The sequence below is a fragment of the Rhynchophorus ferrugineus genome, unplaced genomic scaffold (assembly GCF_030347505.1).
Source record: "Rhynchophorus ferrugineus isolate W39M unplaced genomic scaffold, kcgeb_rfMv2 rfM11, whole genome shotgun sequence".
NCBI classification, from domain to species: domain Eukaryota; kingdom Metazoa; phylum Arthropoda; class Insecta; order Coleoptera; family Curculionidae; genus Rhynchophorus; species Rhynchophorus ferrugineus.
The window spans coordinates 4,430,148-4,448,471 of NW_027472590.1; the positions used below are offsets into that span (position 1 = coordinate 4,430,148).

Sequence of the window (18,324 nt, forward strand, 5' to 3'; positions counted from 1 at the left end):
GTAATGCGTAATGATGTTTTGGTAATATTTGTATTATTTTTTTTACTTTATGGCATCAATGGAAGATATTCTTCTTTCGTCATCGACCAAAACTAAATGTCAATCTTACCTTCTACACTATGACTTCATCAAATATATTTAGTCATGAAGGTAGCGTCCTTGAAATATAATGTGTATTAGTCTTTCAATGAGGAGATATCTCTAATACTTCATCTCTCAAAATGAAGTTAGAATTAATATTTCTTAGTAATTCATAACATCGCCCTTTATCTCTTTCCTTACATATGTTCTTTACATGCATAAAAATATGCCAGTAAATAGTTTAGTTTTCTACATAATGCTGAAGCATATGGAGTTTCTTTTGATATAAGCTGAGTGGTATTCAATTATAAATTTCAATTTAATTCAATTTCAAGAATGGAAGATTACGTTTAAGGTTTTTTTCTAATATATGTTATCACATGTAAGTTAAAGAATAAGTATAATCCTTCATTTCTGAATAATTCCATCTTCTAATAACATTTTGCCTGAATATATGTTATATTGTGAGGCTGATAGAGATCTGTATATTTGAAATACGTATACTCTGTGTTTATTTTGATTGAATGGTATGATTAGTAAGATATCTAGAGATAAGTGTTTGATTTATGTTAGAATAGATTTAAACCCTCAGTGTTGTATCACCGCTCAACTTCTTTCTGTGAAAAAATTCTTTAAGATTCCAAGAAGGACATGATACTGTTCTCTTTTGAATCAAATCATTTAACCGGAGATAAGTTAATTTTTAGAAAATAAGGCAGCTTGATGTTACATTGGTAATTATTCTGCATTTACTCAAAGCATTCCTGGGTGTAGTTAAGTGGGTTTGGGCAAAATTACCTCAACTAAACCATAAATTATAGTATTAGGAAACACCTAAGCTTTGGAAATTCTTTCAGTCCGTGGATTCCGGCTACAAGCATTATAGTTTTGGTTGTACGGCCACCAAAGATGGACTGAAGTTGTAAATTAATATAATTTATTAGAATTTGGACAGAAGCTTGTTCTATTTCTGTTCAGCTATAGAATATTAGAGTTCGGATATATGCTGTGGAAATTTTAGTAGAAACAATGCTATTCAGAAAATCGTCTAGAGCAAAATGCCCAACAAAGCCACAGCAACTGTAAATTACCCAGGCGTATTTAGATGGGAGGCATTATGTGTAATATGTTAAAAATGAATAATGTTTTTAGTAGGACGTTTTGAGATAGGAATTTGGTGTATATTAAGATAGATTTGAATCTACAGTGTCGTTTTGTACCGTCGATTGATGAGTTGCACATTCTTTCTGTAAAAGAAATTAGTTTTTGAAGTAAAATAAAAGTTTTTCTTGTTTTAAACATGTTATATATTTTAAATCGTACGTTAATATATGGTACATGGATTAGTGAAAAGTCTTCGGTCTAATATGTGATATGAAGATATGTATAAGGCAAAGTTTTAATATCAAAATTCTATGATATCTCCAAAAATATTATTAATTTATATGAAACGCATAAAAAACTTTTATTTCACTCAGGCAGGACGAGAATTACCCCCAACCGACCTCGTAAGTTAACTAAATAAGTTTCCGACGGGAAAAAAGCGAAGTTGCTTTTATTATGTAGCCACTAACATGGTTCTTTCTAATTTATTTCAGCCTCTGCCCGTTCTGGCCGACTTTACATCAACTTCCCGGCAACTGCTGCACGACAGCGCCCGGTCCTACTTAAAACCCACCCTGACGGGGGGTTCCCGCCCCGTATCGGCCCCCTCGTTCGAGCGATACGTGGAGAGCCAAGACGTACGATACACGGCCGACGGTTATCCGGAGCGTCGACTCGCTGACGCTCGCCAGTCCAATACCAGCCATCATAAATCAGCTTCAGCCACTCCATCACATTCAGCCTCGCTCGTTCCTAAACACGCATCGAACGTTCGACTCGACGGTGGCGACTCAACGGAGAAATTACAGCAATATATCGATGGTCGTAAAGGAACTGACAACGTAGTGATGGGCGCGATGGATAAAGATGACGTACAATTGTAGAGCGGTCATGTACGTGATGTGTTGGAATGATAAAATTAGTGATTTTTATATTTCTAGGAGGACGGTTTCTTTGTTGTTGGTGATATCGTATGAAATAGTTAGGTATATTTTTTATATTCATTAAGTTATTTGTCATCAAATTATTTATAATTATGAGTCATTGGTTTGCTAAAATATTTATGGTTTTAACAGCGAAATTTAGTCTAGGAATATATATTTCCATCTACCTAAATTAGTTTAGATATTACTACGTTGGTCCACTGAATATCGAGAATTTGACTCTGCAACAGCTGAAGTACTTTTATCCTCTCACCTTAATTTATTTACACATTGTGACTTGTTGAAAATCCTGATAACCATTTATAATTTAAAAAAATGTTCTATATTGGATAGGGAATGTATTATTGATCTTCTAGGCTAGAATCGGATTTCGCTCTTCTATATTACCCTCTGCCTACCTTCCAATTACAGCTTCGGTAATGCCGAATATATAGTGGAATAAATAACACGGATCTATAATACATATAAAGTATATATTACTCAATTCTAATTACTCTGATATCGATTAAGATGCCGTCATTTCCATATGTGGCCAATTAGTTAGACAGGTAATTTTAAGGGATTGTTTATTTGGATTTATCTATAGCTACAACTAACATTTTAACAACGAAGGATTTTTGAAGTGTAAGAACTTGTTGTAAGCATTGAAAATAGCCACAAGGAGTAAAGCGCCAGACCTTTGATGCAGAGCAATTCTGTTGTTGTTGAACAATCGGTACAATATGCATTTCAGACAATTTGCGGATCCCATATCGAAAGAACGATGAAAGACGAATCGACGCTTTTTTTGGTATCTTTTTTAGAAATGAAGCTCTTCTCCGACAGGCCAGGACTCCTATGTCGGAGTAACTAATTATCAAGAGGAGCATTATCTGGAGAATACGTGGGTAGGGTAGCACTTAAGGTCCATCTTAAAGTTTTCTAGTATGTAAAGAATAACCTGGATGTGCCTCTGTTCGTACTGTGGCAATGTTTGAAGAAAATGCACCCAAATTCTCGTCTTCACATTTTTTTTGGGTTGTCCACAAAGCCCTTTGTCTTAGGCGTCAAAATTGCCGTTTTCAAAACCTCGATGTTAGTGCTAGACTGTTGAAATTGATGGAGCTTGGTTTTCATAAGTTTCACGAAGCATTCTATAATATTCAGTCGCCGTTTTATTTGAATTCAAACAACAAAAAAAACTTCCCGAAAATGAATTTTACTAGGTATATACTTCGCTTTACTTTCTCTATCTGGGTACTATAGTATGATGCATTCTCCATTGCTATAACTGACATTTGCTCGAAATTCTTTAACACCTGATCTTAAAAACAGAACAGAAACACACTATGTTTCATTTCTCTACGTCCTTTAAAGGAAAACAGTAACTCTGCTCAGGAAAAATCCATTCCTGTAATAGACTATTAGAGAAATGGTAGTATGAAAAAAACCCATTCAAATTCTATTATTCTAACTTCTACCTTTGTCCTTCAACTTGTATTTGTAATATCCTTGTTTAGCCTAGGTAAACAAATTAAAAGAAGTAAACCTCTTTAATTTTATAATGTGCTTCTAAAAATTTTGGTTTAGGAAGACAATATATTCTAGACTAAAATACCTACAGAGTTAAATATTTGCTCCTTATTTCACTACCTTTTATATTGTCGTATAAAGTATTGAATATAAATATTATTTATTTTTATTTTAGTGTTTATTCGCCCATTTGACTGTTTCAGGCCATAGTAATTAGATACAGCTTGATCATTTGTAATTAAGTACTAGTTTCGGTAGTACCAACTTTAGCAGTCCTAATAAAATTGGCTTGAGAATGTGTTTATTTATAACAATATTTAACGCATCTAATATTTGATTGTTTCCATGAAAACCCTAGGAACTCTGTTTATGTATTTAAGTCGCGCGTCATAGAAGTAGGATATAAAATTATTGGTTATATATTTGGAAATATTTCGATTTACTTAGTAAATATGAATTAAGTTGAAGGTATATTTGGTGATGGTTTTATAACCCTAATATTCCTGGATCCAGTGAATAAACAAATTTGGGATCAAGTTAGTCAAGTAACGCATATAATGTTCGAATAAGATTAATATGTTGTAAACATGAATAAATATTTATAATAATTAATATTTTGTTTCATTTCAAACTACTTTTACTAAAATAAGAGAGAAAATTTGATTGTTGATTATATACAGCAAAAAACTGTTTCAGTTATTGGGAAAAAAATCCTACTCACTCTAATAATAATTTATTGAAATAATATATAATAAATAGCGGTTTCACACACTATGTTTCATTTCACCACGTCCTTTGAAGGAAAACAGTAACTCTGCTCAGGAAAAATCCATTCCTGTAATGGACTATTAGAAAAATAGTATTATGAAAAAACCCAATCAAAGTCTATTATTCTTACTTCTACCTTTGTCCATCAACTTGTTTTTATAATATCCTTGTTTCGTCTAGGTAAACAAATTAAAAGAAGTAACCTTCTTTAATTTTATAATGTGATTCTAAAAATTTTGGTTTAGGAAGACAAAATATTCTAGACTAAAATACCTACGTAGTTAAATATTTGCTCCTAATTTCACTACCTTTTATATTGTCGTATAAATTATTGAATACAAATACTATTTATTTTTATTTTAGTGCTTATTTGCCCATTTGACTGCTTCAGGCCATAGTAATTAGATACAGCTTGATTATTGGTAATTAAGTAATAGTTTCGGTAGTACCAACTTTAGCAGTCCTAATAAAATTAGCTTGAGAATGTGTTTATTTATAACAATATTTAACGCATCTAATTTTGATAGTTTTCACGAAAACCCTGGGAACTCGATTTACTTAATAAATATGAATTAAGTTGATGGTATTTTTGGTGATGGTTTTATAACCCTAATATTCCTAGATCCAGTGAATAAACAAATTTGGGATCAAGTTAGTCCAGTAGCGCATATAATGTTCGAGTAAGATTAATATGTTGTAAACATGAATAAATATTTATAATAATTAATATTTTGTTTCATTTTAAACTACTTTTACTAAAATAAGAGAGAAAATTTGATTGTTGTTTATATACAGCAAAAAACTGTTTCAGTTATTGGGAAAAAAATGCTACTCACTGTAAAAATAATTTATTGAAATAATATATAATAAATAACGGTTTCATGAATTACCTAATTAATATTCTGTATGAAAACTAGTTAGCTCCACACAACTAGACAAAAAGAGAAGCATTCCAATATATATTCCAATTAATTCTACCAATTTAATTATATGATTTACATTGTCGATACAAAACGAGATTTTCATTGATTTCAGCTAGTTCGTACGTCCTAATAAAGCCGCATTAGTTTTTGTTTTCGGCAAACTACAACGCGATACATAATTACACGTTATTCAGATAGGTATTATTATTTAGCAATATTGTAGGAGGTGATATTTGTATATATTTGTGTTTAATTAATTTATAACAAAAGGCAGATTGTTACGCAGTGGCACAAGTACATTTTTAAAAATATATATATTCTTATAATATAAGTGTATTTCTTATAATATGAAAGTGGGAATGTTACCTTATATACTAAACGTTTAAATGAGTAGTAATTCTTTTTTCTTCAGCTACTGAAAAAGAAACGGACAGTCCGATTCTCGGTTCTTGGTTGCCTATTATAAAGATAAAGTGTACTAGTGCTTAGCAATGAACAACAACCAAAAAATAAAAATATACATAAATTTTCACCACACAGTAATTAGTAAAAGCAGTATACCGTAAAATTAATTAATAGTTCTTATATATATTCGAACGATCAATAGCAATTCTGGTTGTATCTTACCTAATTAGTTAAATTATTAAATTGTATAAATAAATTATATTGTTCAAGATGTACTGTAGGAAACGTGGATATTATCCCGAGCCCTTTACATGAGGGTGAATATAAATTGATCATAAAAGGAAGTCGTAACAAACACAATAATTTACAGGAGTTATTATATATTCAACAACAAAAATATAGATCATATAATTTCGTCAAATTTTATAATTATGTTGTTCTAAATAGTTGTTACATTCAAACTGCTGAAAATATAACCAGATTGATATAGTAATTTTATGAATCCGTTGAACATAAACATTCATAAAATACTATAAAATACTACTCTACTCTACAGTTAATACAACAAACTGTAAAACTGTAACTAAAAAATGACTGAATATATATCATATATCATATATATCATATATATCATATATATCATATATATCACATATATCATATATATCATATATATCATATATATCATATATATCATATATATCATATATATCATATATATCGTATATATCATATATATCGTATATATCGTATATATCATATATATCACATATATCATATATATCATATATATCATATATATCATATATATCATATATATCATATATATCATATATATCATATATATCATATATATCATATATATCATATATATCATATATATCATATATATCATATATATCATATATATCATATATATCATATATATCATATATCATATATTTAATATTCCGATATGTATAAAGAAAATCGATTTTTTCAAATTTCTGGACTAGAATACCCGCTAAAAAACCAAACGGGATCCGGGCGGCTTTAGTCAGATTTAGCGCTGATTAAATAAAGAAGTAAAAGGTGAGGGTAAATAGGGAAACGGGGATTAATATTAAGCAGGACCGGGGGCCGAAACGGCGTCCGTAGGTTTTCGGATCAAGTCGTTCGGATAAAAAATCGACGGTCCTGGATTTTTCTCTCGAATTGATGGTCCGGTTGATAAATTTGTTGTATGAATTGGGCATAAACATGCTAGTCAGGCACCCTCGTCAGCTAGATCTAAGAGATCGATAAGTCCTGCGTTGCCAAATTGGCCGTTGCGGCCGGTTTTTATCGCGGCCGAGATAATAGATCGGTTTATTATCTTTCACATTAGTTTTTTTTCACTTTGGCATTTATTCTCGGCCTGTCCCGTGACATTCTCCGATGACGATCCGCAAAGAGATTAGATCACGTCATTTCTATAAACAATTCTGGTTTGGAAATGAAGATATATCGAGTAATTTTGTTTGAGTGTGTAAATTCACGTATATTATTTAAATTATTTGCAATAAGTAACTTCTAAAAACACTGTTATAACAAATATCAGTACATAGTTCAATCGTTTTACAGTTATTCTAGAAATATTCCCTAAATTTTTTTTTCAAAGTCATTATTTAGTCATTACATTATTGATAATCTTTGGGCTTCCCTTCACAAGTCTTCATGAATATATATATATATATATATATATATATATATATATATATATATATATATATATATATTGTATTGTATTGTATTGTATTGTATATACTATGGATCCTTATCATCTTACATTACTTATCAACAATCATTAATCAAAATATTTTGATCATTTATTATAACCATTTCCAATTTTCCAGGTAACATGAGGATTGTTATGATTTTTAATACTAGCTCATCACTTTTTGGGCCATATATTCTGAAGAAATTAACGAAATATTAACTTTTCCTGTTGTGAACAGTAGAATAATCTTTCATTACAAACCAGCAGTAATCTGCTGACATTTTAGTATTCCATATTCCTTGATAGCGCCCTAAAATTTGTTTTACATCCTGGTGAAAGTGTTTACCTTGTTCGTCACTCAGCATTATTAGGGATTAGATTAGGAAGATTAGGGATTGGAAAAATCAATATGGGAATGAATGATGAAGAAATGTATTTTTAAAGACGTTCTTCAGGCCATCGTTTTAAATTTGTGTAACAAGTCATTCATTGAAAAATAGGCATTTTTAATTTTAATGTTGCTTAAAAATCCATTAATTATTTTCTTAATAGAGAGAGCCAACAAACATTTTGACGGTAAGATTTTAATTGAATTTATTGTTTCTTGTAAGTTCTTCTATGTGGTCCAACATAAAATCAACAAAGAAAACAGTATTCAAATACAAATATCCTTTACCATTTTTATCCATGGACTTGACAATATTTTTCATTAAACCAGGTCTTATATGTAAGGCCGGAAGAATCACATTTTCTTGTGGTATAAGAGGTTCATATATAACATTTAATTTACCACAAAGTCAGCCCTTTTCAGCCATTATTTAACTTCGTAGTGGCTCTTGGTCTCTCTATTGTCCCCATGCAGAGAAAACAAAAATATTATTATATAATATTATAATTTATTAAGTTAAAAATTAATTTAATGTTTTATACATTTCGTTATAGTAAATGAATATGCAGTAGGTACTATATGAATAGTACTCACACTATAACTAAGGAATGTGACGTTTTAGGTAACCTGTTCAGTAGACAAAATAGCTTTTAAGAATGGAATAAGGAATTCCCAGCACATCGACAAACAACCTCTTTTGAAATTCATTATATTCTGATAATTTTGTTGATATAATCACATTATTATATTCATTTTACTTGCGCTTTGCTATATATTTTTCTCTTCATCTATTATTAATAAAATAATATTTTGTTCTTTCTTAAATTCATATATATTAATTATATATTAATACATATGAATGAATATATGTTGAAATAAAATGAAGTTAATAATATACACAAACAGTACATTATTAAAAGCGCATGCGCACAACCAACTCTAAACACGATCACAATATACTTGTCACGTAAGGTGCCATTAAAATGATTAGCCCCAAAATTTACCATAGAATAACACCTGATCTTATCCCATTATTTTCCATAACAATGCAATGCCGACTGTCGATTTATCATAACCCAAATAACTGGCATGATCCACCTACGCTGGAGAGTCACCTTACGTGATCCGAAAACATATGCGTTCACCTAACCGACGTTAGCATATATAATTTTCTGCTGGCTTCCAATTACACAGGAAATAATGGAGAATCATTTCGTTCCTGTCTGAAACCGGGAGAACTGACGTCGCAGGGAACAAGTCGTCGAAATATCAGGGCATATTATATTTTCGTAACATTATTTCGTCGAGGATTGTTTTGGGGGTTTATGTTACAACGACGGAGTGAAAACAATAAATTAATCATTTGATAGAATTAGAGATAAGAAGATATCTATTGCCTTCGCGAGAACATTTAAATTTATCACGGGAATGTTTGCAGAAAAAACAAAAGGGAATACTAAACGGATAAGATGTTTCCTAATATTTTACTCTAAAATGTTATTAAGTATAATTTAATTCTTAAGTCAATTGTTTGACATTTTCTTATAATTTTCGTTTTCGAACTTAGGAAGGATTAACAAAGACTTCACTGTTTTGGCAAAATTGAAAGTTTAAAGATGATTACGTTGTCACTAGTCATTGCCGACTAACCTACAGTTTATTTTTACAATAAATTAAATGAAGGTATATATTTGGAGGACCTATCGGCCCTATCTCAGTATCTGGTGTAATAATATTTATCTATCGACAGTGCTGATTTTCTATTAAATGCGCCTCATAACAAAAAGTTGTAGAAGAACAAATGGTTAGAAAGAAATAAGGGAAAAAAACATGGTCTTTTGAGTTTGGACACGAGCATAAAGTCTCTGCTCGTGTCTCCTTGCAATTCTCCTGATTTCCTGAGTGACAGTTCGTATTTGAAGGTCCTTATGTAGGTAATAAATCCTGTAGTATCAAGGTGCGGCTACAGTACTTATCAGGACTTAGTACTTGAAAATTTGTAATTATATTACTATTCGTGGAACATCCCCATAACTGAATTCTGCATGTCCAAATACGTTTCAATATGTGGTTGAATAATAGCAATTTATTATATTATGATAATTGTGTTTTCCTTCTAATTAACCAATGTATTTTCCTATATTTTCTTTTTACATGTTGCTTGCAGCGAAGTTTTGCATCAAGATTCAGTGCAAGATACTTAGCTTGCTATATGGAATAATAGTATTATTTATTGTTATTGGTTCTTGTGCGGTCTGTTTATACGTGAAGTGTACTTGCACAGATTTACTTTCGTTGATTTTTATTTATAAAGTTTGGGTCCAGTTATTAGGAAATATAGCCATCGTGATAATTTCCATTTGATATATCATATGTGTAGAGTTTTCTGCAAATATGGAATAATTTTAGATGTGATGAATAAACAAATGTATTTATACCAATCTTAAATCGTTTTGTAAGTCTTATTATTGAGAAAATGGGATTTTTTTAATTCATTTAATGACATGGTTTGATTTTCATGTATATATTTAAGAAAACTTTGGTTTTAATATTTTTTTCATATATTATTTTGAAATCAAAATTCAGAACGTGGTTAAAATGGTTGCAGGATTGTTTCTGAAAAGATTAAAAGATTAAAATATTAGTGGAAAAAGCTCAGTCCAAAAAAAAACAGATATAGCTAGTATTTAGTGATTTGGAAATAATTAGACTAGAGTGGTTATAATGTAAGTAGTCAAATTACAAGAGTGATTCAACAAATATATAGGATAAATACCATTGCCTTTATTCTGGACAATCTGATGTCAAACACCCTCATAATAGTAAGGCAATGCCATAGTTTTAGCCCTACCCTGTTTATAATATAAATAATAGGGAATTTTCACATAGATAAAACAGGAGTAGACGCAGGACATAAAATACGAATAAAAGAAAATAACAATAAAAAGAAACAATATAAAGAAGTAATAAAGACTATCAGAAGTAATTAATACCTATATATATATATATATATATATATATATATATATATATATATATATATATATATATATATATATATATATACTGTGAGTTTGTACTCCTATATAAATAGAAAATTCATTAATATATAGGAAATTAAAAAAATATATTTTCAAGCCAGGAAAGACAGAAAAGAGATAGAAGAAAGATGTAAGCAGCGGAAAAGTGTAGTTCTGGAATATAAGAATAAAAACGCATTATATAACTGATCTATTTAATTTTAGCTTCTCGAGTTACATACATATGTGTACTATAATGTAAAAAGATTTTAGACTTTATCATGCTTTTGAGGATATAGTAGCTGTTTTTCTTTTATGGTCCTACTCACATATAGAAGCTGAGATCACTAGGGTGCTCCTGTAATCAGCTAACCCATTTTTATCAACTCCTAGTACACTATGCTGACTTAGGCCTGTTACATGACTACAAAACTTTCGCGTCTGAAGTATTTAGCTTCGTCGAGAAGGTGAAAATTTGACACAGGAATGTCCACGATGTTTTCCATTTGTGGTTGTAATAATTAATATAATACTAATCTTTTGTAAGCTATGCGATACAAGGATCTCTCTTTTCTCTGATTCTGGGGCAGTTCTGGCATTAGATCTGGTTTATTTCATATGGTAGTCTTTAGTTATGTTTAATCGGAAATGGGTTGCTGGTAAACCTCTAATAAGGGCTCCAAGAGACTCAAACCTCAGGAATCATACCTGGTACACGTTCTTTCACTAATACACTGGTTGTCGTACGTATGTATTGTTATTTTGCATGCTTCGACTATAGTTTTCTTGCAATTGAAAGTAAAAGATATTACTCTCTGCAGAAAATCATTTGTTGAGTATATCACACTGAGTCTACTTCAATAGATATAATGATCAATAGATATATAATAGATATAATGAGGAACAGTGGACCAAAATCATTGGTGCCTTGACGTTACAAATTCTCGTTCGCCATTTTGAAACCTCATTTTATAACGGCGACATAAAAGGAGGAAAAAATATTTCACAGCTGGTTGAAACAGACAAAGAGAATTGTACACTCTTCATGATGCATTCACCAAAATTAAACAAACCCCACCGAGACCCGAATTAAAAAAAAACAGAGAACGAAACATTCTGTATCTCATTTCATGCGACTACTTTAGAAAATGAAAACAGTTTTCTGGAAAGATACGTGTGTTTCGAAAGTTTATTATATATTTTATCCGAAGGGAAAAAAACGGTTGATGTTATACATAACTTAGTACCCTCAATGTCAGAGGCAGATGTTTAAAACAAAAAACTAGTCGGGTAAAAGTGAATTTCCCCCGCTGTTACTCTATTAAATAAGAAATTACTTTTCTATTTTACGCCGCGTCGCAGTTTTTTTTCTTTCGCGTCGGCTTCTAATGCGAATTACAGTTTTAAATGGTTTTATAGATGCAATTAGCTGTCGTTTTAGTGACTGTTAGTTGTTAGCGCTGAAAGAGGACGAGTTTCTAATTGTAATTTCGCCACGGCAGTGTAATATTAACTAAATCATCTGAAATGTCGAACGTTAAACTTTCGGGATAAATTACTTTGTGTCGTTTTACTTAATTTGAAAGGCCGTTAAATAGAATTTCGAGGCAAGTCCGATTCGTAACGGCGAAAAATCCTTGGAAATTTTGTTTTCTGATAGATCTAATATTCACAGCCAGAGTTCTAATTTTTAACTGTTCTGACGTTCGCTGTCTCAGGCCGACGTGATAAAAAATACATTCGTTTCTTGATTAAATCACCACGGCCATTGAAATACCGCACCTATTGAAATAGTTTTTGCAGCAAACGCCTGTCATTGACGTTGAGATGTCAGAGATTAATTACGCTTAGTTTCTTTTGTCGACATCAACTAGATGTGCGACAAACGTTTAAAAAATATGTCGCTTGCTTTGTAATTGTTATTATCTCCAAATCTGCAGTGAGCCGAATTTTTGGAAATAGTCATTAAATTATAATGGAGTCTTTCCTCATGCAATTCTTTTGATTTCTTGACTGACTGTGGGTATCTGAAGGTCTCGATGTAGGTAGTCAGTCCTGTTCTCAGGACTTAGTTCTAAGAAAATTGTATTTTGTTTATGTTACTCCTTGCAGAACATCCCAATAATTGAACTCCGTATGTCCATATAATTTTCAGTATTTGCTTATATAATTACAATTTATTGTGTATTGATAACTGTGATTTTCTTCCAATTATCCTGTGTTTTAATTCCAGTTCTTTTCTTTTTTTTATATCTTCCTTCCAGCGAAATTTTGGGTCAAGATTCATTCCGAGATATTTAGCGTTGTTGCTATTTGGAGTGATAGTATTATTTAATGTATTTAATTCTTGTATGGTCTGATTATAGGTGACCTGCACATATACAGATTTACTTTCGTTAATTTTTATTTTCCAAGCTTGTGTTGTTCTGTTGTAATTTTCATGTGGCTTCTTCATTATTGTCTCCGATAGCTATAATCCCATTTGTGATATATCACAAGTGTCGAGTATATAACATTGACCCAGTACACTTCCTTGTGGTACACCTGCTTCAGCGTCTTTTATTGTAGAGAAAGCTTGTTATTGTTTAACTCTAAACATTCTGGCTGTAATATACGATTTTGTTAGTTCGGTGTGATGTTTTGGTAACATTTTCTGTAGTTTACGAACAAGGCCTTCGTGTCAAACCTTATCGAAGGCTTGCGCTACATTTAAGGCTATAGCTGAGCATCCTTTTTACTTTCATAGGCTTTTTCAATAATATTTCTTATTCTGTCGACTTGGTCAATTACTGCTGGCTAAACCGTCCTATTAGTCGCACGTGTTACCTTTATTCATTTGAGAGTCGCAACATAGCTCAAAATCTTCATAATTGTTTAACAAAGTCATCTTATAATTACCAGTCAATGAAACATCTTCTGTAGTAATATTTTAGACGATGAAATCCGAACTACCCAAGTAATGATAATTCTTAAAATAGGATATATATCAAAGCCAGGAAATTCAATCTTGTGGTGATAAAAAATTTCCAGAAACTATCCATCACCGTTTATGTTTAAAAACAATGAATATTAGAATTACTATCATCAGGCAAATGTTTCCTGGTTAGAATTGAAAGAGTGTCAGAAAAACTGTAACAAGTATAAATAGAATAAAAATTAAAATTAGTTTGTAGTGTGTTTTACAGAAGTGTCTTTTTGTTTTGTACTGTGAGCCATTGCTAACCTATCCTAGGAGACCATGAGCAAGAAGTTTTGAATTCTGCGGTAAAAACTAATCTATGGAGTCCTTCAAACCATCAATGAAATTAACCGAATTCAGTACATAAAGTCAAAAATTGTAATTCTAAGGGCTGTTTGCTTGTAATCTGGTAATTTTTTTTTCACTTAAAAACTCCACATATTCTCATACTTCTGGTAACATGGCGATACCGATTTCGACATTTGATACATTTACTGGTTAGCTGCTTAAGAGTCTTATTCTGATTTTGATCCTCGATGCCATTCTTCGACATTGACATCAAAATCGACACTTTCAAATCTTAGAAATCTAATTCGGTAGTTAATAAAACTGGCCAAAAAAAATCGGCCAATTAAAAATTTTAATCTATCCCATAAAACTGCTAGGCCGTTTAATAGTTTTTTATATTGTTATTTCGCATATTCGCCAACAGATCTCCTTTATATACACAAGCACCTAATGGAAGCACAATATATTAACATAATAAAAATTCTTGATACTAGTAATTTTAATATTTCGACACTTTGGAAATCATTTTCAGTTTTTAGAAGGTGTTTCAATATAAACTGACTCTGTTTTAAAAAACCTAGCGACGTCGAAACGGAAAGAGCAGAGTTCAAATACCTCTCCATTATGAAAAAACTCCTATTAAAATAACTGTAATAGTTCGAACTCCGTGCCGATCTCGGAGTGACGGGATCGAGCTTAATTTCCAGCTGCGTCCGGTAATTGAACCAGAAGAGACTCGGAATTAGCATTTCGTAGTTTGCGAACGCGCAACCTCTTCTCTCCGTCATGCCGCAAAGTTTTTGCATTACCGGCTACCGCTTCCGGTCTAACGAAATGCGGCAATCAGCGAAGGAATTTGCGAACGCCGCTGAAGTACCCAATGACTGATACCGTAATGTTTCGGAATACTTGACGTAAATGGAAAACTTGTAATCGGTACTGTTCGCCAACTTATCGGGGAAAAACTCGCCCGTTGTTATTTGGTGGTGAGCCAGAGGAATGCGGGAGTTTCGAATGCATATCATTCATTTCGAGGGGTTTACAATCGAGCCTGGAACACTTCCTCGGTCAAACATTAATACATTTTTAATTTATCGCGTATGGTATTTGCTTTTAAAGGATTTTGTCCTGCTCTGGCCGCTCAAGAGTCGTATTACATCAATATTAACATGAGAACGGAGTTTGTAATCAGGTCTCTCGCAATTTTCTTGATTTTCTGGTTAATCAGTCCTGTAGTATCTCGGTGATCTTGATATACTTCTCAGGTCTTTGTTCCCCGTTCATTCCATTTCTTTTTTACATGTTCCTTCCAGCGCAGTTTTACATAAATTTAATGATACAGACTATAATGGTTTAGATCATATCGCATTCGTTAGAGACTTTTCCAAACTCTAAAGGATATGGATCAAGATGCAGCTAGAATTAGGGAAGAATGATACAAATTGTGCTGCATTAACAACAGTGTATAGGTGGAATAAATATTCTGACCAAGCTCCGGGCTATGGATTGATAATAATGACGAAGATGATAAGATGATACATAAAAATGGACTTAGAAACACGTTTTTAGAAAAATAACTAAAAATACCAACATAGAGAAAGCATTAATGAAAATATCCTTTAACAATAAAATTGAATCTATAAGAAAAGCAGGATTAGTTCTTTAAATTAATTGAAAACGTTGATATTCAATAATATTGTGAGACAGACATAACAATTTGTTTAGAATTAAAAAATACACAGGGGTAGTCAATTTGTGAGCTCATTACTGGTTTTATCTCTGTTATATATACTCGTATGCCAAAAACCATGCCATAAAATTAAACAAGCACTGAGAAAATAAAGAGGGAGGCTTCCAGGTTTTATTATTTAACGAGCTTGCAAAGAAATAACAGAATAATTGAATGGTGATAGAAAGAGACACTGAGGGTAAAAACAGATGCCCGTTCACTGATTCACCATTTAGGTGGAAAGAAGGAAATTGATAGCCGGATAGTCTGGGTATTACATAACATATACAAATATATTAGCATTGTTTATATGTTATATTTTTATTTTCTGTGGTTTGAACTTGATGATTTGTTACCGTTCGATGTTATTTAACGATATTCAGCGAATATTCGCGGCAGTATACAAAAAACTACTCATTATTTTGCAAATTTTATTCATCAATTACCCCACTATCTGATGCACTGCGTGTACTGAACCGCAACCCGGTCAAATAAATTTAAATTTTATGTATAACTGACGAGTTACGTTCCAGGCTTCTATACGGCCTAGCCCACTGGAACTGGTCTCAAAAACCGAGTTTTCCCACGTTCTGAACCAGGTGTAAAGTTATTTGATTTATTAGAAATAGATTTTCCCGCAATAATAATCCGATATACCGGAGGAATTTCGTCGCGTAGACAAAAATAGAGACCTTAATATTTCCGGGGACGATCTAATGAGGCGTATAATAAATAAATCGATTGGGTAGCATAGCGGCATTACCATTATTTCCTCTATATCCTTCTTTTCAAACCGAAAACAGGTTTAATATCTTCTTTGTACCTTTTGTTCATTGATTTATATATATATATATATATATATATATATATATATATAGATATACATATATATATATATATATATGTATATATATATATATATATATATATATATATATATATATATATATATATATATATTTAGAGGCATAAGTCATCGAATAAGAATATTTTCCGAAGTTTAGAAAGGTAAAATAGAGACCTCTTTCTTAATTAATTATATTGCTGGTGCCTTCACAAAAGAAATTGTTCATCAAGTTTATTAAATATATATTCTGGGTGGTCATTAAAGTAGATATACAATAGAGCTTCGGTTTATTTGTGTGGAATGGAGAAGAGGGAAGTAATTTTAATTAGAACAAGAAATGTATTTCTGAAGATAACCTGTAGTTACTAGAAAAGACAACAAAATTAATGAGACATTGTCAAATAGAGACAAAACCATTCTACAACTACAACTACACGTGAAATTCGTTACGATGGAATAGTAAGACGAAGCCTGGGACAAGTTACAAGCTTTAGATTGAGATAGTGAGTATAGTGAATATATTATATGAAACACTAAATTATAACTAAAATATATAAATATTGTTAGAAATCTTCAGAACTTTAGAAGCAAATATTGTATGGAAGAAAAGGTAGAGCGCTTCTACTAGAATTTAAAGGAAAAATATATCAGGGTATATAGAACTGTCATATAGGGACACATATGACATTTTTATATATAAAATATATTTCATTGGAAAATAAATTTTGAAAAATTCCTCTCAGTTTTCATGTACACTAACTAGGGGCTAAAAGTAATCGATTAGTAGTAAATCTCAAAAAATTTATATTCAAGAATATATATATATTGTTTGTCTCTAATTAATTATTTGATTATTTATTCTTCCACAGTTGTCTTTAAATCCAATTTTATAACATAAAAAATTCTTCTGGCAATTCTTTAGGTGAGCTTTCTCTTTCATGTCGTTTCTGCTTCAGTTTCATTGATCTACAAGATTCCGCTATAGTCAAATTGATATTTTACATGGTGAGTAAACGTGACACGAAGTAGGAAGTTGTGTAACATAAATTAATATTAATACTAATACTAGGACCAATAATAAGATAATCAGTTTATGTTCTTGTAAACTCCAGCTATGAGCCTACTTCTAAAATTTTATTTTAAACCAATTAAATATCCGGCTCCCAAAAGTCGAAGACTTAAAAAGAACTATTAAAATGTTATTGGATGAACAAGAACCGAACGGTATTCACTCAGGCGGTACGTACACTAAAATTGCAACGATACAGAGAAGATTAGAATGCGCCCAAGGATGACATGCAAAATCGTGAAGCGTTCCACAATTTTTCAAAGACTGGCTAATCCTGACCGACTCTCGAAATGCTCTCAATTGTTTCCTGGAGAACAGAAATTCAACCATCCCTGGTCACCGACTCACTGTCAATTATCCATACCCTCTATCTGAATGGGATCAGGACAAGTTTCCTGTAGACCCTTTCTCACGTTGGTATACCGGGAAATGAGCTCGCGGATAGTGCGGCTAAATCAGCCTTATCTTCCCTACCCGTCACGGATCTTTGTGCCCATATCGACCTTATCCCTTTCATTTTTTGTTTCACAAATAACGAGGAACAACGCT

General features: G+C 31.6%; 1 protein-coding gene and 1 non-coding gene across 2 annotated transcripts in view; both read left to right on the top strand.

Annotated features, from left to right (window-relative positions):
- Nucleotides 1-4,253, top strand: part of LOC143204658 (leucine-rich repeat, immunoglobulin-like domain and transmembrane domain-containing protein 2) — a 51,188-nt gene extending 46,935 nt beyond the window's left edge. Inside the window, exon 4 of the mRNA XM_076417362.1 lies at nt 1,680-4,253. Within this exon, the coding sequence (XP_076273477.1) occupies nt 1,680-2,069 (390 nt within the window). The 3' untranslated portion in view covers nt 2,070-4,253. The remainder of the gene's footprint in view (nt 1-1,679) is intronic.
- A 13,677-nt stretch (nt 4,254-17,930) lies between these two features.
- Nucleotides 17,931-18,032, top strand: LOC143205378 (U6 spliceosomal RNA). The gene has a single exon (XR_013007811.1). It is a non-coding gene; the product is annotated as a U6 spliceosomal RNA (small nuclear RNA).
- Nucleotides 18,033-18,324: the final 292 nt, after the last annotated feature.